Raw genomic sequence first — 21910 nt, forward strand, 5'->3', positions numbered from 1 at the left:
TGTCAGCTGGCTCCAGTAGTGCAGGGCAGGTTTATCCAGTCCTGGCTTTACCTGTCACCAAAGGGCATGTATGTACTTGTAGTTTTGTATTGCCTCCTCAAGAAACAAGAAGTCCCGGGATGCAGTGGATTGAGAAGTATGCCCCAGCCTTTCCTTTCACTTTTCTGTGGAGGCTGAATATCACAGATAGTACGATTGCTCTCTGTCAGTTGTGTGGAGTATGCAGAAAGCTCAGTTTAACGATGTTAGCATTGCCTGAGGAGGGGGAAGTGGAAAAAGAAAAGAGCTACCAGCTGACTTGGGGTGTGCTTATGGGATTGTTATAAAGTCAGGGTGGGCTTGTCTGCAAAGCATGTGACTGGCTTTCCATGTGATTCCTCCCAGCAGCAAGCCAGACACAAACAACTGCTTGCTATGGATGCCTGCCCAGCTCCATTCTTGCTCCAGCCTCCGGTTTTCTACCCAGTAAGTGGCTCTCGCTGTTAAGTTTCTGGCACAAACCTTTCATTGATGAATTAGGTCAGGCAAGGGGTGTGCTTTTGTGTTCTCGGCTTCAGTGTGTGGAAGTACCTGATCTCTGGAAGGCCACATTTCTCAGCTTGCAAGAGTCAGTGAGAAGGATTTAATTTAAGCTTAGTGGGGGAGGGGAGATCAAATTTAGTCCCAGCTTTAGGGGCCCAATTGCACACTTTCACTCTGACATCTTTCAGGTGGTCCCGTATATCACGACAATTTTTGGTGGCTTGTATCATGGCAAACTAGTCCTGCTCCAGGGGATGGTGCCGAAGAACGCAGAAAGGTGAGCGAAAAGTCTCCACCGCCACTGAGTCCCCAACTTCTTGAACCCTGTAACAGTGCTGAAAAAACCAAGTATAATCTTTTAACATTTTCCTTCATAACTGTACTCCTCTGGGAATCATGTCAAGTTATAGACTCTGTCATTGTCATTCTGGTACTACAAACAGAAAGCAGCGTTTGCTTTCTGTTTGCAAAACTTCAATAAACTGTGATGTGTGTAAGAGGAAGAGGCTTCTTACGAAAGAGGGTTAGGGCATCCCAGATGTTATAGAAAAGAGGTTCACGGGTATGCAGAAAATTTACCAGTGCAATAAATGTAAAAGGCGCTGTTGGAACTTAGATAGGCAAAACCTAAGTTTAAGTGGTAAAAAAAAACCCCCACAAAAAAGACTCTTGTGCACCAAAGGTATGTTAGAAAAAAACCACCATTTTAGTTATCACTAAACACCGAGTACATATGAAACAAAACAGGGTAAAAGCAATTAAGAAAATTAAAAAGTAAGTTCTGAGACCTGAAGTAGTTTCTCTGGATCTCTCCTCTCTCCTTGCGCCTTCATATGTATCTGAAGATTTATTTATTTTTTGCTGCTAACTGCCATTCTTTTGTACCTTAAGCAGCATAATCAGTGTCTTATGCACTGGATAGTTATACAAAAATCCCAAAACTCCTTCACAGTATGGCCTGTATTTTAGGAGGATCCCTCTGTATAAACAGCAGGTTTAACGTATGTAGATGGTTAGACACTTGTAAGGGCTATTAGAAAGCGTGGAGCAGCAGCAGAAGAAACAACAAAAGCAAATAGAATGTTAGAAATCGTTAGGAAAGAAACAGAAAAGAAAAATGAGGATGTTGTCCTTTGTATTGCTCCATGGTGTGACCGCACCTTAAATACTGTGTGAATTCTGGTCACCGTAATTCAAAAAAGATATAGCAGAACTAGAAAAGGTACACAGAAGCATAGGAGCCGACTCTGTGGGTGCTTGAGCACCCCCAATATTGAGAAAATTGCTTGTATGTGTCCAGGGAGGGGTTATTTCCATTGGGCTTAGCACTCCCAATAATTTTGAAAAGTTGGCTCCTATGCACAGAAGGGCAATGAAAATGATAAAGGTGATGGGACAACTTCCCTTTCATGAAAGGTTAAAGCAGCTAGGGCCCTTCAGCTTGAAGAAGTGATGGCTGAGGGGAGATATGATAAGAGGTCTATAAAATACTAAGTGGAGTGAAATGGGTAGACCTGAACTGCTTGTTTTTCCAAAAATAATAGGACTAGGGGGCATGCAATGATGCTACTAAGTAGTGAATTAATTTTTTCTATCTTTTTTTTTTTCTTCACTCAGTGTGTAATTAAACTCTGAAATTCGTTGTCAGAGAATATAGTAAAAGCAGTTAGCTTAGCAGGGTTTAAGAAAGGCTTGGATAATTTCCTAAAAGACAAGTCCATAAGCCATTAAGATGGAAAAATCCACTGCTTATTTCTAGGATAAGCAGCATAGTCTGTTTTACTGTTCTGGGATCTTGACAGGTACTTGTGACCTGGACTGGCCATTGCTGGAAACAGGATACCAGGCTTGATGGACCTTCGGTTTGTCCCAGTATGGCAACACGGGATCCATGCCACATCTAAATGGCAAGGGGACATGGAGAGGGAGTGTTAAAGGCAGTCCTAGTGTTGGCATGCATTCCCCATTTCACAAAGGGAACATTCGTCAATTTAAAAAAATCTTAGATGTCGGCAGGTGTAAAGGATGAGGCCAGGCCCTTACACCAACAGACAGGACATCCTCCCTTGCCTGAACATCTCTGGCAGAAAGGAACTAGTCTCCCCTTGTAGACAAGATTCCACCTGGTAAACATCCCACCCTGGATCCTGTCTCTGGCCTTACTGGAGTCCCTGTTGTCCAGTGGGAGTAGGAGTCATCCACTGTCCCAGGTTCAAAATGGCAACCATGACCCTTAGTGGTAATTTTGTGATACTGCTGCTAAGGTACAGACATCCAAATAAGGCAGAGCTTTTCAAAACTACATTGGAAATTGTGTACATCTTGACCTGGATGGAGGTGGGGCTAGTGACCCATTTCCACATCATTTCTAAAATTGGGCTCAAACCTCTTAACTGGAGATGGGAAGGCATGCGCATTTCCCTATTTCCCTAAGACAGTAAAATTGGGGAAATGTCAAAATGACCCCTAGATTAAGTGTCTGGTCCCTGTGGCACCTGAGCTCTGGGTCACCCAGTAAAATAGGATGCACTTTGTTGGTCTTGCTTACCTTACTGAAGGAAAAAAAAACACATCAGTTTGATGGACCTTCTGGCAGGCCTTAACTGGGTCCTTAGCAGGAACAGTGCAAGGGATGTTAATATGGTAGTTGTCCTAGGCCCCGAAGCTTGTTTGAATCTGAATGAGAGAGAGCCTTCTGGTGGGCTTTGGGGCACCCACCCAAATTTCTGCAATGGGCCTCAGCATGGTAACACAAACCTTGGTCCTTTGTACTTCCATGCCTGAAATGCGCTCCTTAGGCTTAATCACAGCTCAGGGGGATCTTGAATTAAGGCGAAGCCTAACTGTGTTAGTGATAACAGCGCTCCCTGGCTCGTATGATCTAACTCATTGTGAGAGGGGCTGCTTTCCAGGCTACACAGTATCTCCGTCTTCCTTGAATGCCTGTGAAGGAAAACACTACCAAATCCTTACGTTAGGGCCTTTTATCCTTCCCTTAGTAATAATGAAGGAGCCCCCACCCCTTCTGGACCAGTGAAAGGTCCTGCCACCATTACGTCACACAGTGGGCAGGGTTCGATTAGGAGGGGAGACTCAAGAATGTGGAGGAGTAACCTAATGATTAGAGCAATAAGCTGAGAACCAGGGGAACCCGGTTCAAATCCTACTGTTGCTCCTTGTGATCTTGGGCAAGTCACTTAATCCTCCATTGTCTCAGGTACCAACTCATATTGTGAGCCTGCCAGAGACAAAAAAAATACCTACTGTACCTGTATGTACACTGCTTTAATAGCTTTAGGACTTACAGGCAGCATATAAGAAATGTTCCTCTGCCTATATAGGGCACATTATGGTTTCCTTCTATATATGTCCCTTATATCCTAAAACCTTATGACAGGCTTGTCCTTGAGAGCTGCAAACAGGATATCCCTAATTAATATGCATCCTACCCTTAGAGTGAAAATATTTATCCTGTTATAATTTATCTTAATCCTGTATTTATTGATAACAGCACCCCAACTTTATAAATACTCTCCAATATAATCAGTAAAATTGTCCTTTATTATAATTTTAAACACCTTAGTTTACAATGCCCTGTCCAAGATTCCATACACACCATGCATTCACACATACATCCTACAAAACATTGCACTGTGGAACAATCCCCACTGAAAAATTATCCATATAAGTTCACATAAACAATACCATACTAATACATGCTATAAACTGTACTCCATCAATCCTTATATATGCTTACAGTGCTCTACATAACAAAATGAGCACTGCTACCATAGTCCTCCGATGTTAATTGCTTGCATATACAACTCAGTCCGTATGTCGCTCCAAATGAAAAACAATGATTTTATCCTGTGAGCTTGAAAAGTCAGCAAGTGCGCTCAACAGTGCTGCCAGCCACGGATAGCTGTGGACGTCGTCAAAGCGCTAACGAAGCTTGTTTCAACCCTGCGCCTTAATGCTGAAAAATAATAACTCCAATTTATGCCTCAGCTTTCTCCGTGTGCATTATTGTTCTCTCTACCCGCAAAGGTTGATCAAAATAGATCTTCAACTGCTCCAATGCACGAATTGTGCATTCGCCCTCCAGATCTTTCGCCCAATGCGTTTCGCCTTACGGGGCTTGATCTCATTGTGGCGTACGCCAGTTTGAACACCCGTTAGGATAGCAGGTAACATGTCTAGGTTGTTCCCAGATGCTGAGCATGCCAAGCAGCTTCTGGCCATGTTACACTACTATCATGTTTTATCATTATCATGTTACCCAAGATCCTTTTGCAATACAAAATGTCAATCTTCTTATATACTTTTCACTACTCATGATGTATTGTAAGCCACTTTGAGCCTGCAAAGAGGTGGGAAAATGTGGAATACAAATGCAATAAATAAATAAGGTATTTCTCCTTAGTAAATCACCAGTCCTCAGGTGAACCCACATATAGTAGCATAGTAAATGACGGCAGATAAAGTCCTGTACGGTCCATCCAGTCTGCCCAACAAGATAAACTCATTTTATATGGTATGTATACTTTATATGTATACCCGAGTTTGATTTGTCCTTGCCTTTCTCAGGGCACAGACCGTAGAAGTCTGCCCAGTACTGTTCTTGTACTAAGTTCTGAAGCTAACATCGAAGCCCCTTAAAATTTACACTCCAGCCCATCCCTATTTATTCAGTCACGATCAGGGTGTAGACCGTAGAAGTCTGCCCAGCTCCCGTTTTGTTTCCAATTACCGGCGTCGCCACCCAATCTCCACTAAGATTCCACAGAACCATTCCTTCTAAACAGGATTCCTTTGTGTTTATCCCACGCATGTTTGAATTCCATTACCGTTTTCATCTCCATCACCTCCTGTGGGAGGGCATTCCACATATCCACCACCCTCTCCGTGAAAAAATACTTCCTGACATTAGTCCTGAGTCTGCCCCCCTTCAACCTCAATTCATGTCCTACTGCCTTCCCATTTCCGGAAAAGGTTCATTTGCGGATTAATACCTTTCAAATATTTGAACGTCTGTATCATATCACCCCTGTTTCTCCTTTCCTCCAAGGTATACGTGTTCAGGTCAGCAAGTCTCTCCTTGTATGGTTTGCAACACAAATCCCATACCATTTTCGTAGCTTTTATTTGCACCGCTTCCAGTCTTTTTACTACATCTTTAGCAAAATACGGCCTCCAAAACTGAACACAGTACTCCAAGTGGGGCCTCACCAATGACTTGTAGAGGGGCATCAACACCTCCTTTCTTCTGCTGGTTGTGCCTCTCTACGCAGCCTAGCATCCTTCTGGCCTTGGCCATCGCCTTGTCGCATTGTTTCTTCACCTTCAGATCCTCCAACACCACCAAAACCCCAAAGTTTCTCTCCTGAGTCGAGCTTACTAATCTCTCCCCTCCTATCCGGTATCTCTCTCTTGGGTTTCCGCACCCCAAGTGCATCACTCTGCACTTCTTGGCATTACATTTTAACTCCTATTCAAACAGGAGTGTATAGCTTTATATCAGAGTACCATCAATATCTCTTGTTAGTCACACAGTACTCCACTACAGAATTTAAATGAACATGAATACATTAATTATTACCCATATGTATACATACTTATTCACAATAACTCTCGGTTCTCATATAACTCTCATCCACGTGCCATTCTAATATTCTGGCAACAAGTATATACCGACGAATGGACAACACCTACAGACTCACCCCAATTTCTTCAAGAATGGGATAACAGATGCAGAACAATACTAGATAATATAGCACCACTCCAAACCAGAACCTCACATAGAAAAAACTCAATACCATGGTTCAACGAAGAACTGAAGGCACTAAAAACAAAGGTCAGAAGACTAGAAAGAGCATGGCGAAAGAAAAAAGATGAAAATACACTCAAAGACTGGAAACAACTACAAAGAAAATACAAATACACTATCGGACAAACTAAAAGGACGTATTACAAAACCAAAATAGGACCAAACTACAAGGATACACATAAACTCTTCTCACTTGTAAGCAATCTCCTAAACACCAATACGGTCACCTCCAATAACACAGATACCCCATCAGCAACCAATCTTGCAAATTACTTCAAGGAAAAAATCATAAAGCTCCGACTCATGATACCTACCAATACAACAGATTACACAAATATCCTTGAATGCCTAGACCCAAAACCCGGGGAATACCCAGCAGATCGATCTTGGACCAACTTTGACAACCTTTCATCAAATGAATTGTCACATTGGCTTGGAAAATACGTCAAATCGCAATGCAAATTAGACATTTGTCCTAAGTCTAATAAGAACCGCACCCAAACCATTCAAAACAGACCTCGAGAACCACGTAAATTACAGACTCCAAAATGGGCTCTTTCCCATGGATAAAGGAAACATCCTACTTACTCCGCTACCGAAAGATACCAAGAAAAGCCCAATGGACCTAACCAACTATCGCCCAGTAGCATCTATTTCATTTATAACCAAACTCATGGAAGGCATAGTGACGAAACAACTTACTGAATACTTAAATAAACACTCAATACTGCACGAGTCTCAATCAGGATTTCGGTCAAATCACAGCACCGAAACTGTTCTAGTGTCTGCAATGAATTCATTTAAACAAGCAATTGCAACTGGTAACAACATACTCCTCCTACAATTCGACATGTCCAGCGCCTTTTACATGGTCAATCATGAAATACTACTTGAATACTTCAGAGTAGGAGGCACAGTTCTCTAATGGTTCAAAGGATTCTTGACCACAAGATCATATCAAGTAACAACGAACGCGGACAGATCGCTCCCATGGGCACCTGAATGTGGAGTTCTCCAAGGATCCCCCCTCTCACCAACATTATTCAACCTAATGATGATACCTTTAGTCAAACTTCTAGCCAACCAAAACCTCAACCCCTACATATATGCCGACGACGTCACAATTTACATCCCGTTCAAACATGATCTAAATGAAATCACCAACGAGATCAACCAAAGCCTCCAAGTAATGCACACCTGGGCAGATGCATTCCAACTAAAACATAATGCAAAAAAAACACAATGTCTTGTACTTACCTCTCAATATAGGAGTGGCTTAGTGGTTAGGGTGGTGGACTCTGGTCCTGAGGAACTGAGTTCAATTCCCACTTCAGGCAGCTCCTTGTGACTCTGAGCAAGTCACTTCACCCTCCATTGCCCCAGGTACAAATAAGTACCTAAGCCGCATTGAGCCTACCATGAGTGGGAAAGCGTGGGGTATAAAAAAAAACCATATAACACAAAAAACTTCACCACCATAATCACACCATACTGTTCTCTTCCTGTTTCACAAAACTTGAAAATTCTTGGAGTCACCATTGATCGAAACCTCACTCTTGATACCCATGTAAAAAAACACCACGAGAAAGATGTTCTACTCCATGTGGAAACTCAAGAGTAAAACCTTTCTTCCCGAGATACATCTTCTGTACCCTGGTACAGTCAATGGTAATAAGTCATTTGGACTACTGCAACGCACTGTACACTGGCTGCAAAGAACAGACTATCAAAAAAACTCCAAACTGCCCAGAATACTGCCGCCAGACTCGTATTTTGAAAAACTAAATATGAAAGTGCAAAACCCTTAAGAGAGAAACTTCACTGGCTCCCATTTAAGGAGCGCATTGCATTCAAGATCTGCACGATTGTACACAAAATCATTCACGCAGATGCCCCAACTTACATGCTAAACCTCGTGGACCTACCTCCCAGAAACGCCACAAGATCATCTCGTGAATTTCTCAACCTCCACTTCCCCAGCTGTAAAGGACTAAAATACAAGCTGATGCACGCCACCTCCTTCTCTTACACAAGCACGCAGTTATGGAATACATTATCCATAGACCTGAAAACAACTGACGAAATAACTATCTTTCGCAAATCACTAAAAACATATTTCTTCAAGGCCTACAACGAGAACCCACAGCCACACTAATCCACTTCACCAACCCATTCAGCTATGAAAGCACACCTTCTATAAATACCCTTTTTAAATCCCTTCCTCTCCTTTCTTCCCTTAATTAATCTCTACACAATACTAATTATACCTGATATACTGGATTAACTATGTTAACAATACTATGTAAGCCACATTGAGACTGCAAATAGGTGGGAAAATGTGGGATACAAATGCAATAAATAATAATTCACAACGTCATCCACACAGCCAAACACTCTCACCTAATATTCATTTTATTACCATTGGAAATTTGGGGAGACCCATCAAAGTTGAAACTTATGAGCAAGTATTGTAATGCAATTTTAGTGATGTGTAGTATGTGGTGAATATTAGATGAGTGTTTGGCTGTGTGGAAGAGAGTTACATGAGAACCGAGGGTTATTGTGAATAATGTATACGTATGGGTAATAATAAATGTATTCATGTTCGTTTAAATTCTGTAGTGGAGTACTGTGTGACTAACAAGACATTAAATTTTAACTGCCAGACCCTCAACCATTCTTCTAATGTTCGGAGATCCCTTCTCATTGTTTCTACTCCCTCCAGGGTATCCACTCTATTGGCTATTTTTGTGTCATCCACAAAGACACACCTTTCCTTCCAACCCTTCAGCAATGTCTCCCACAAATATATTAAACAGAATAGGCCTCAGCACTGACCCCTGAGGAACTCCACTGGTCACCTTCCTTTCCTCCGAGCGGATTCCATTTACCACCACCCTCTGCCACCTGTCAGTCAACCAGTTTCTTATCCAGTTCACCACTTTCAGTCCTAATTTCAACCCTTTCAGCTTATTCACGAGTCTTCTGTGGGGGACTGTATCAAAGGCTTTGCTGAAGTCCAAGTAGATTACATCTAGCGCACATCCCTCATCCAGTTCTTTGGTCACCCAGTCAAAAAAGTCAATAAGATTCATTTGGCAGGATTTTCCTTTGGTAAAGCCATGTTGCCTTGGGTCCTGTAACCCGTCGGTTTCTAGAAAGTTTAACTACCCTTTCTTTCAGCAACGACTCCATTATTTTTCCTACCACCGACGTGAGACTTATCGGTCTGTAGTTTCCCACTTCTTCCCTGTCTCCACTTTTGTGAAGAGGGACCACATCTGCTCGTCTCCAATCCCGTGGAGCCTCTCCCGTCTCTAAAGATTTATTAAGTAAATCTTTAAGAGGTCCCGCCAGGAACTCTCTGAGCTCCTTCAGTATCCTGGGATGTATCCCATCCGGCCCCATAGCTTTGTTCACCTTCAGCTTCTCCAGCTGTTTATAAACTTTCTTCCATAAACGGCACAGTATCCACTCCATTCCCAGACGTTCCCTCGGCAGCCAACCGCGGTCCTTCTCCAGGATTTTCCTCTGAACACCGAAGAGAAATAATTGTTTAGCACGTTCGCTTTATCTTCATCACTCTCCACATGGCCACTACAGAGCCATTCTCATTATCTTTCAGTCTCGCAATTCCGTTCATATCTCTTTTCCTTTCTCCAATATATCTGAAAAAAGTCTTGTCACCTCTTTACATCTTTAGCCATTTTTTCTTCCACTCGCACTTTTTGCTAGCCGTATTTCCCTCTTCGCTTCTTTCAGTTTAATCCGATAATCTTTTCCATGATCCTCTCGTTGCGTACGTTTGTATTTCTTGAACAAAGCCTCTCTTGCTCTTATTTTTTCAGCTACTTGTTTGGAGAACCATATAGGCTTCCTGCTTCTCTTGTTTTTATTTACTTTCCTCACAAAAGATCAGTCGCCATATTCATAGGAGCCTTTAGCTTGGACCACTGTTTTTCCACTTCTCCTACGCCTTCCCACGCCAACAGCTCCTTCTTCAGGTAGTCCCCCATTTTATCAAGATCAGTACATCTGAAATCCAGTGCTTTGTTTTGTGCATAGGCACTCCACCTTTGCCCTTATATCAAACCATACGGTGTGATGATCACTATTACATAGGTGGGCACCCACCCGGATATCGGAAACACTACCTCCATTAGTGAGCACTAGATCCAGCATCGAACTTTCCCTTGGTGGTTCCATCACCATTTGTCTGAACAAGGCACTTTTGACAGGCATCCACAATCTCCCTACTTCTTTCCGATTCTGCAGACGGGACAGTCCAATCCACGTCAGAGAAATTGAAATCTCCCAACAGTAGCACCTCCCCTTTCATACCAATCTTTTGAATATCTTCTATCAGATCCTTGTCTAACTTCTCCTCCGTTTGCACAGGAGGTCTATAGATAACTCCCGTGTGGATACAGGTTCTTCTCTTTCTAGGATGATCCATAAAGCTTCTTCTTTCCCCAGGTTCCCCACATTTCAGCCGCTCTGATATTCTCTCTCACATACAGAGCCACTTCTCCACCTCTTCGGCCCTCTCTATCCTTCCTAAAAAGATTATAGCCCGGTATGGTCACATCCCATTCATGAGAATCGTTGAACCACGTCTCCGTAATAGCAACAATATCCCTTCAAACGTCAGGGCTTTTTACTTAGACTACGAGCATTTGTGCACATAGCTTTCCATGTGCTTAGTGAGTTTGGGTGGTTTTTTTATATTTACATGACCTTTCCCTCTGCCTTGTTTATTCTGGGGGTGACTTTCTGAAATCCCCTGTTTCCTTTTGTCACTCCCACCCTCTAGTTTAAATGTCTAGAAACATACTGTCTGAATTTCTCCCCAAGAATCCTTTTTCCCATCACAGAAAGATGTAGCCCATCATTACAGTACAGCCTGTTATTTTTCCACGTATTACTCCATTCTCCTATGTATCTAAAACCTTCTTCTTTACACCAAGACTCAAGCCACATTGAATTCCTCTGTTTTGCGTAGTCTTTCCTCTCCCCTCCCCAATGTTGGAATTACTTCAGAAAGAGCCACAGTCCGAACCAAAGATTTCTTTCTCTCCCCAAACTTCTGGAGCCTCTCTGTTTCTACCCATAACGTAGTCCCAGTTTTTTAATTCTATAACCATAAGAATCTTCCCAGACTCCTCAATTTTCAGCTGGTCTAAAGTCAAAACATCCTTTTCCTCCAAAAGATTGTCCAGCCTGACACAAATTTTGTGTTCGCTCAGTTGGCATCTTCAGTCTGTGCGTATAGAACCGTTTACAATTACTTATCCATACCATCACCCATACAAACAATATTTTTATAAATAACATAAATCCACTCAGCATATTTCCAATAATACAAATATATACTTGGCATACCAAAGCTGTAAAGCTCAACCCGTCCAACTTCCATCAGGACTCTAAGCATGCATGTTAGGGAATAAACACCCCCTATTTTTAAACTCTGTCAGAGGTTTGCACGTATCCAGTCATAATGTCTCATTCTAAGTAACCACAAACGTGATTACCTCACCAAATCCCATTGTATTTCATGGTTTAGACCAGCTGGTTCAAGAGTGTCATACAGAAATATAAATTTTTGTTCTATATAGGGATAGGTAAGAGAGCAAGAGGAGTTAGAAAATAAGGTGACTAAGGAAACGTGCATATGAGGTTAGAAAGATAGTTAAATTTTATATTAGCTAGGTTAGGAGTGGAATTACATTGGTTGCTAGTTGAGGCTAGGGTCCAATTTGGGGGTTACATTTAGATTTTATAAGGTGAGGTTCAACCTTGTATGATAAATTTGGTGAATCAGTTGATGAGCCTTAAACCAGTCGTTTACGTGAACAAGTATTATTGTGCTACCCAGCAGTGAAGAGCATTGTCTATAACATTATCTTCTTTCACATATTAGGCTGTTTCTTTATGGAACTCTTTACCATTTGAGATTAGGAAAATTAGAGTAGAATGTTGCTTAAGACCATAAATATGTTTTATCTGTTAATTACATTTATTGTATATTAATACTTTTATATAATTTGTAAATTGATCTTATTGGAACGTCTGATTCAATCATTTTTATTTTACTGTGAACTATGTTGGTACTTTTGGGTTATAAACTTGGTATAATGTAATGCTTTTACCCTTGAAGACTGAACTTTGACAAACCTGCCTTATGGGAACACAACTGGTGAATTAAAGTTTCCCTTGACCCATAATTGGGGCCCTGGAGAAACCAGTGACAGCACAAGCCCAAGGTAGGTATAGCTGGATTGATGCCAGCAGGTTAATGGTAGTTAAGTACCATCTAGACTGGTTGTTCAGACAACAGCCTCACAAATTATTGAAACAGTTCAGCTTAGTGCAAAGCTTGATTTGGGAAGGGAGGGATGTTCGGTATTTAATTGGGTATGAGGAAGACATTTAACCTGACTTGTATATGGAGTGAGAGCTGCAAGCAGTGAAGCATTTATGGGCAGCCCCAAGATACATCCTTAGCAGTGTGGAATAGAACAATGGGGCAGTTGTATGACCCTAGCCTGATGTTTATTTTGCCTCTGTATTCCTGTCCCCATGACCATGCTATGATGATATTAGGCTACTATGTGAGACCCTGGTATGTAGATAAAAGGACATCTACCTTCTCTTTAGACTGTGACTAGCATGTAATTTCTGGGGAGAATGGCCTGGAACCAGATCTGACACTTCTTTTCAAACTTCCAGAGAGGCAGGAGTGCTCTGCTGTAGCCCCTTCCTTCCAGGCAGCCAGCGGAGGAGGGGGGAAGAGAAAGGGGGGCAGAACAGACAAAAATAACTCTTCTCACTAATTCAGTCCCTCCGCCCCCCTCCTGACTCTACAGTTCCACTTCCATTTTGTCTGCAAATTAAGCCCAGACTGTGACCCTGTGGCTTTGTGAGGGCTTATCTCCTGCTGTGTACCTTGTCCTCTACTATCTGTATAAAATTGATTCAGCTAGTACAGAGAATGGCTTCAGTGCTGAGCATGAAAAAGCACATGGCAGAGTGTCAATCAGTCACCACAGATTTCAGACGTGCAGGCACTGTAGTACCTATATACTTTTCACAGCTCTGCTCTTCTTGTTTGCTGCACAATTTCTCTTCAATTGATGAGAGCGCAGGTGGTTGGGAGAGCTCTTAAATAGTCAATATTGTCTGTTGAGAATAACGTATCCTATCTCTTTTCTCACCTGCTCCCCTCCCTTCTGACAGGTTTCAGGTGGACTTCCAGTATGGGTGCAGCATTAGGCCGCGGGCTGATATTGGCTTTCACTTCAACCCTCGTTTTCATTCTGTACCATATGTGGTCTGCAACACCCTACAGCATGAGAGGTGGATGGAGCAGCAGAAGAGCCCTGGACTTCCTCTGAAAGGCGGGGACCTTTTCCAACTCCTCTTTCTCTTTCTGGACAAGAAAGTCCAGGTGAGCCGGACCACCAGGCCACACACAGTGCATGTTGCTATGTGACCAGATATGTAACAAGAAAGGAAATAAAGATCATCCTGAGCTTTGAACTCAGTTTACCCAATTTATTCCTATGGATCCTGCTGCATATATAACACTAATCTTTAGTGAAAGACCACTAAAATGATAGAAAACATAGAAAAATGATAGCAAATAAAGGCTGAATGGCCCATCCAGTCTGCCCAACTGCAGAATCCACTATCTCCTCCTCTCCTTAAGAGATCCAACAGATGTTTTAGCAGAGAGGTTAACATCTGTGCATGATCTCTCTATCCCTTCAGGTAAGCGTGAATGGACAGCACTTTCTGGAGTACTGGTACCGATTGCCCCTGGAAAGGATGGACACCCTAGGGGTCTTTGGAGATGTCTCAGTCCGATGCATTGCCTTTCTGAACAGCAACGTAATGTATCTAGCAGCAGAGCAAGTGGCCAGTTGTGTGGCATTGCGTGATTTGCTTTTCTAGGTGTTTTCAGCGCTGTCTTTTCTTTTCTTGTAGCCATTCGCAGAGACATCGTATCCTTTCTGTGAAGTAAGTGCTACGGGAGGCAACAGTGTTCGGGGTGGGAGTGAAGTATGCGATGGCTGTTGTCATGTGCACAATCCAGCAGACATGGATCTCTCATCTGTACAGGGTACAGCTTATAAGGAATTACATAGTGGGTTAGGCCTGGTTATTTTTTTGCCTGTAGCCTATTCCTGTATCACTGTACCAGTGAAGGAGATAATAGAGAGCTTCTGGGAAACTATGCACCCCAGTGTAGTTTCAGGTTTTTTCCCACCCCAAAAAATGCACCTGGGGGGGTTGTGAGGGAGGTGGTACCAGAAAGAACTATGCCCTAGGCTTATTTGACAGCAATTCTCCTGCAGTGGTTGCCATTGAAATACAAGAATCTATTTGCTTCAAACATTCTGTTTAAGTAAATAGATTCCTGTATTTCAATGGCATCCACTGCAGGAGAGTTGCTGTCGAATAAGCCTAGAGCATAGTTCTTCCTGGCACCACCTACCTCGCACCCCCCCCCCCCCCCCCCCCCCAAGGTGCATTTCAGAGAAAAAAAAACTGAAACTGCAGTGGGATGCATAGTTTCCCAGGAGCTCTCTATTATCGTCTTTGTTGGTACTGTGCTACAGGCAAAAACATACTCAGGCCTATTGCATCTGGCTGGTCACACCCTTGACTTGATTATCTCCCCTCAGCTTTCTCCATTTACTATTACTTCACTGCAGTCACTTTCATGGTCTGACCATTATTGCATCTTTTTCACTTTCTATTCTTTCTCCTGGTAGAACCTCAGAAACCAAAAAGTTTGGACGAGACACCTCGGTAAGATAGATCCTCTTTCCTTTCCATCGTTACAGGACCGTCTTTCTCCTGATGTCTTAAACCTACCTTTAAATGATCGGGTTAATAACTGGAATTCAGCACTTCAGGTGGCAATTGATGATATTGCTCCCTTAACTTTGTCTAGGAACTGGAAATCTGCTACCCAACCTTTCCATTCTGTCTTGAGACTCTGTCAAGTCAGAAGAGCTGAACGTAAGTGGCAGAAGAAAAGGTTGGATTCTTCTAAGATTAGTTAGACTTGATCAACAATATTATGTGACTCAACTACGTGCAATGAGAAAGGCATACTATTCTAATCAAATCCAACATGCATCCAATTCTACTAAACAACTCTAAAGTTTTCAATACCCTTACCTCTGACTCTGTCCGATCTCTTCTAATGACCTAGCTCAGTACTTTAAGTAAAATTGATTTATTACAGGCAACTTTGTCACCAGTTATACTGCCATTGGATATCATCTTCTTTGATAATACTCAGCCTTCTATATAGTCATCCTTTTAATATACTTTCACTTGAATCCTTTACCAAGATAGTCGCTCGTCTGCATAACACTTTCTGCAAACTAGACCTTATTCCCTCTAATTGGCTCAAACTACCTTCTGTAGACTTGCTTCCATATGTTTATTCGATTCCTGGTTAATAGTTTGTAATCTGGTATGGTACCAAGCTATCATTAAGCTAATGTTGGAAAAAATCTGATCTAGACCCTCTACAGACCAAACATTATCGCCCAGTTTCAAATCTACCTTTTATTTTCAGAGTTGTAGAATCAGCTCCATAATATGCACCCTTCCTCCAGTCTATACCTTGTTTATATTTTTTCCTTGGTACCTGACCACACTTCACAAAGGCAACATATCATAAAACTTCTCAAACCATCTTTCTATTTGCTTGGGATGCTCTGGGATTCAGTCCCTCACATGTCAGTCTGAATTGCTAAGATAGATGGGACCAGAACCGAACTGTGTATCTATGTTAACTATCTCCTTGGGGATACCACTCTCCTCGGCCCTACCTGAATTGAGTCCCTCCAACTTGCTTTTATAGCTGGAACAGAACAGCTCCCAGACCCCCCTCATACCTTTTTCTGTTGTAGCTGAATGCAAGTTACATTCAGGTACAGTAGGCAAGAAATATATAATCTTTTTCATTAGCAAGGCCAAGCTGGCCTAGGGCAACTGCTCTTCTGCTCAAAGACCTAGCCAGCCACAAAATGAGGTAGCACCAAGTTCAAAATCCAGGCTCCTTCTTGCTCTATTTATTCTTTTATTTTCCAAATTTAATTGTCTCCCAATTCCATTCTCTGTGACAAATTTTAGCCCATCCTACACTGCATCACCGTACCCAGCCCAAACTTGCAAAACATGGGGTCATTTTGGTGCTCTGCTACAAACATATAATTGGATCTCAAACTTTTATGAAACAAAGGTTTTAATATAGATGCATGCACATAATAAGGGTAATTTCCAAAGGCTATTTGTCCAAGTAACTGGATTATTTGAAAATTACCCATCCTCTCTGCAGGTTCTTTGAGCCTGTTTGGCTGTTAAGTTCTATTGTTTTGCTTTGATGGCAGCTGCTCTTTCCCACTCCCCAAAAGCTGCTGCCACAGGCAACTGCCTATAGTAAGTGACCAGGCTCCTACCTATGGCATACAGTGGGCCCTTGGAAATGTGGCATGCAGCACACATCCTAATTTCTGAAGTCATGGGTTAGGGATGTCCTAATCTTGGGGTGATGTTCTAGACTGCGCTCTTAAATAGCCTGCCATTGATGCATCTCCAGAAATGTCTGATCCCTTTCAGAACCTGGTTGGATTATTTGTCTATGACATCCTGTGATAGCAAATCCTACAATTTCCTCCTCCATCCCCAATAAACCTCAGTAGGTGAATAATGCCACCCTTGAAAAGAACTGAACCACCACTGCCAGCAGGTGTCACTGGTACATCACCATATAGAGTGCAAGTACATCCAACACCTCCTCCTCCCCTTCCCCCTACCAACTGTGCTGTTTCTTAAACCCTTTTTCTTCAAGTTCACTTTCCCCTGCAGAACACCAGCATAGTCTTCTCTGTCCTCATGCCAAGTTTTCTGATTGCTCCCATGTTTGTTTTTGCAGCCACTGCTCCTGAACAGCTCTGAACTGGTAAGTAATATACCATACCTCGAATATACCAGTAATAAGTCTTGACTTCAATATTTATTGCTTTTGATGCTGTTTGACAAGGGTGCAGTGGACAACTAAGGAATAGGTGAGCTTGATTGGTACATGGGGGAGCTTCTTACAGGACCACTGAAATGTAACTTTAAAACGTTTCAACGTTTCATCATTTCAAAGGGGGTGGAAACTGGTCAGAGGGATTTCCGAAATGATGCATGGGGACAGTGTGGGCATAGCTTTCTTTTTCAAGGTATTGAACCATGGCTGTCTAATTTCTCATAGGCATTGCCATTCTCACGTCTGCTCACTGGTAGGCTGGCACCAGGCCATTTGATCATTGTGCGAGGCTTGGTACACCAGGATGTGGAAGAGTAAGTGTGAATAAGTGAACTGGAGCAGCAGGAGATGATTTCATCATATGGAGGATATCCTGTTTACATTGGGCAGTTGCTCAGATTTCACTGAAGTGAATTAACTGAGGCAGGAAATGACCTTCGTGGGGTTGGGGGGGGGGGGGGTAGAGGTGGAGAGAATGATCTGTCCAGGTCCCTTGGTGAACTTTGTCCTGACCTTGATCTGTTTCCCTAAGCTTTTCACTAGTATTAACACCAAAGTCTGATGGGAATGATGTGAAGCTTTCAGTCTGCTTCCAAGAGAGAGAGCTGCGCTGGTCATCTGGCCCATCTCAGGGATGGCAGGAGAAAGTCTCGCTTGCCTTCTTCCCATTCCACCCACTGCGCTTCTTTGAGGTAAGGAGCCTGGAGCCATCAACATCAGAAAGCACATTTCCTTTGCGTCACTGATTTTATTGTGGAGAGGAGGATCCTTGATGAGTGCTGAATGGGGGAGATTAAGGGCAATGTTTTATTGGAGGGGGGAGTACCTTGATGAGAAGATGTTTGGAGGAGACTGGATGGAGAGCTAAGCTCCCTAATCGGGGCAGCACACATAGCAAGTTGGGTTTTCAGGATTACCACAATGAATATGCATGAGAGAAATGTTGATACAGTGGGTCTCCAATATATGCAAATTTATCTCGTGCATATTCATTGTGGTGATCCTGAAAACCTGACTGGCTAGGTGTGCTTCCAGGAGATCCCATCTAAAACTACTTTGGACTGATGAGGGAGATTGGCAAATGTGACTGCAATACTTTGTTTGACCTTTCATCCCCTTTTCTTCTGTATTCCCTCTGTCCAGATTATACTGCTGTGTCAAGCTGAAGGCTTTAAGTTAGCCATGAATGGTGTCCCCTTGGGCGAGTTTCACCCTCCAGGCTTCAGTCTGTTGCAGATGGCATGGCTAAAGGTATTGGGCAGTGTTGATCTATACAGTGTCCAGTGCTGACTGTCAAACTCAAAGCCAAGGCCTTCCAAACCACCAGCCATGGAGAGCAGGGCTGCAGCACATGCATGTCTGATGAAAGCACTACAGCACTTTGAGGGATGGGACGAGTGCATTTCCACATCTTTAAAGAGTTTCCTAGGGACTGGACTGTCTGGCACAACTTTCTCCCCTACCAACAGGTTAACTGAGCAGATGGTGCCTCATGACAGATGCACTTGTAAATGATCAAAGGCTGAACTTAGGATCTTTGGCCTAATCTTTTTTTTTTTTTTTACAGATAAAAATGTTGCCAGCGGACACTTTCCATTATATCACCATGTGGCAGGTGGAAGTAGCTTTCATACCAGACTTAAGACAAGGTGTAACTTGAAAGCTATGGTGGCTTCCAGTGTTAATCTGTGTCATTAATTGTTCAATAAATGGATTTGCTGACCGTGGATTTGTAGTCTTGACTGGAAAAAAACATTCCCGACCCAGATGTTCCCAGCATAAAATGGCATTCATATGTCAGACACAGATATCCATTACACTTCAGATTCCTGTGTGATCTACCTATTGAGGTCCCACATCATTTGATGGAAAAAGCCAGTTGGTAGAAATGTGTATGACAATTTTGTAAAGCATTAAAAAACTGACTCCTGGCAACCACACAATAAGAGGACCCCTTCCCCCTTTCCTTGTATTGGCATAATACAGGAATAGTTTGCCATTGCTTTTTCCAGTACAGTATAAGGTACCACAGTGTTGCTGCTGCTGCCCATAGGGGGCTTGACCTGGACTGGCATTGCTGCCAGAACCCACCCAGCATTGGACCTAAGTCAGTGGAAAATTAAGTGACTTGCCCAAGGCCACAAGGAGTTGCTGTGGAATTTGAACATGGGTCTTCTGGATCTCAGCCTACTGTTCTACCGTTAAGTGGTACTCCACTTCTGGCTAAAACATTAACTGGCCAATATTCAGCCCACAGTGGTCAGAATTTACAGAAGTACTGTGGGCTGATTCAGTGCTGAATATCCAGATCTTCAACGAGTCCTAGAAATTATCCAGACAACTGCTGATATTTGTTGGAATAATGTATTGTATTTTACATGCATTGTCTGTCACCAATTTTTTTCTGTGATTACTCTGTGACCTCTGATGTGAATTGCCTAGAGAGGTCACACCTATGCAACTTCCTGTGGGTGTGATTAGGCACAGCACATGGAGCTCATGATCTCTCCTAACCTGAGGATCTATGGTGTGAGCATCCATTACCATCTAAGCACATGGAAAGAGCTGATAATCCAAATGTATAGTATTATGTTTATATAAGCCTGTCTGAATATAATCTAACTACAAACTGTGAGTAAACAGATGTTTTGTTACTTCACCTTTAAAGTGACTCAGCAGTGAATTATTCTGGGGTGTATGTGAGAGAGATGAAGAAAAGAAATTAACATTTCTAAAGCTGAAGCTGTGTGTATAAAATCTGCTAATTATTTACCACAAATAATCCAACAAAAGGGTTATGGGCCCAGCCCAGGAATTGAAAAAGGGAGAAATATTACCAGGCAGTGAAAAAGCCAAATTTTTTTTTTTCTCTTAAGTTTTAAAAGAAAGATTCAGTCTGTCTCTCTCTCCTCCCCCCACACACCAAACAGAAGGCAAGGCTAAGCCATGGCTGAGGGAGGAAATTCACCATTTTTCTACTCTCTCAAGGTGCCTAAATTAACTGAATTTAATTATCAGCAGTGGAAACTAAGATTCAGATGTCTCCTTCAAGCAAAGAAATTAAGTATATGTTTAGACCAAAACAGAACAGCTGAAAATATGGCAGAATGGGACAATGCAAACTATTATGTGAAGTGCATGTTTTTGGAAGCTCTCTCAGAGAAACAAGCCATATTGCTGGAAGCAAAAGATACAGCAAATGAAATGTTAGATAAACTGAGAACTATGTATGCAACTACATATGCAAAACAGCAACCAATTTGGTTAGCAGAGTTAAATGAGACCAAATTAAGGGATAAAAGTAAATGTAATGATCACATTATGCATCTTATGTCTTCATTTCAAAAGTTAGAACTTTCTGGAATTCCCATGTGTGATGCATTGAAAAGAGCATTTCTTTTTACCTCACTATCAAAGAAGTTTGATGTTTTTAGGTCTGTAAATGAAGCCATTGAAGGGCAATCTTTTGAACAGGCAGCATCAAAACTGAGGCAGGAATGCATAATTAATGATTCTGAGGAGATGTGTTCTCAAAGCAAGTCAGAGAGAAATGAAACAAATTTCTTGGCAAAGAACAGAGGAAGGCGGAGCTATGGGAAAACTCCACCCAAGGGCAAGCTGATTTGCTATTCATGTGGAAAGGAGGGACATGTATCTAAATGGTGTAAGGAAACACAAAACACTCCCTCTAGCTCACCTAAGCCAATGGAACAAAAGAATTTTCCAAGCAGAAAATGTATGAAAGACAATGATAAACATAAGAGCTTTCTAATGGTAGAAAAATCTTTGACTATGGTAAATAATAATTCAAATGAAAGTACTTGGATTTTGGATTCGGGGAGCACATGCCATTTAACCAATTGTAAGGATTTCTTTCAGGAAATGTGTCCAGAAGAAGGTATTCTTCAAACTGCAAACGCAGGGACTACTCAGATCCAAGCAAAAGGCATTGGATTCTTAAAATGCAAAGTGTCTAATGAAGTTAAAGAAATTCCTGTAAGTGATGTCTTGTATATTCCCCAAGCAGTTTGCAATATGCTTAGTGTATCTACATTAGATAAGAAGGGATTTGCGATTCATTTTGAAAACAGTAAGTGCACAATCTCTAAAAATGATGAAGTGTATGCTGAAGCTTTTATGCATAATGATGTTTATAAACTGAGCATTTCAGGTGAAGCCTCACATCTGGCGCAAGTAAGGAAGAATGATGGTAAATGTAGTCTGGAAATCTGGCACCGCCGCCTGGGACATCGTGATTTTAAGGTGATCCAGGATCTTTACAGTAAGCAACTTGCCACCGGCATTCAGATAAGTGCAGATACTGGTAAAATGGAGAAATGCATAGACTGTGTTACTCAAAAAGGTGTGAGACCCTCATTTCCTGCATACACAGGAAATAGGAGTAATAAAGTACTGGACTTAATACACAGTGACTTATGTGGACCGTTTAATATCCCATCATTGGGAAATAACAAATTTGTGCTAATATTCTTGGATGATTTCTC

The 21910-nt window shown here is 42.1% G+C and overlaps 1 protein-coding gene across 3 annotated transcripts; it reads left to right on the forward strand.

Moving 5' to 3' along the window:
* The first annotated feature begins 155 nt into the window (after window positions 1-155).
* On the forward strand, window positions 156-19128 carry LGALS12 (galectin 12). Of its 3 annotated transcripts, XM_030218925.1 has the most exons (10): window positions 156-465; window positions 711-799; window positions 13586-13796; window positions 14120-14239; window positions 14336-14368; window positions 17307-17333; window positions 17631-17719; window positions 17938-18097; window positions 18549-18656; window positions 18973-19128. In XM_030218925.1, exons 1-10 carry the CDS (start codon window positions 415-417, stop codon window positions 19063-19065), a joined length of 981 nt encoding a protein of 326 aa, XP_030074785.1. In that variant the 5' UTR covers window positions 156-414; the 3' UTR covers window positions 19066-19128. The 3 variants fall into 3 exon arrangements, with proteins under 3 accessions (XP_030074785.1, XP_030074787.1, XP_030074786.1); XM_030218927.1 differs by lacking the exon at window positions 711-799; XM_030218926.1 differs by lacking the exon at window positions 18973-19128 and having other exon boundaries at window positions 157-465; window positions 18549-18874.
* Window positions 19129-21910: the final 2782 nt, after the last annotated feature.

The sequence above is a fragment of the Microcaecilia unicolor genome, chromosome 11 (genome assembly GCF_901765095.1).
Source record: "Microcaecilia unicolor chromosome 11, aMicUni1.1, whole genome shotgun sequence".
Lineage (NCBI taxonomy): Eukaryota > Metazoa > Chordata > Amphibia > Gymnophiona > Siphonopidae > Microcaecilia > Microcaecilia unicolor.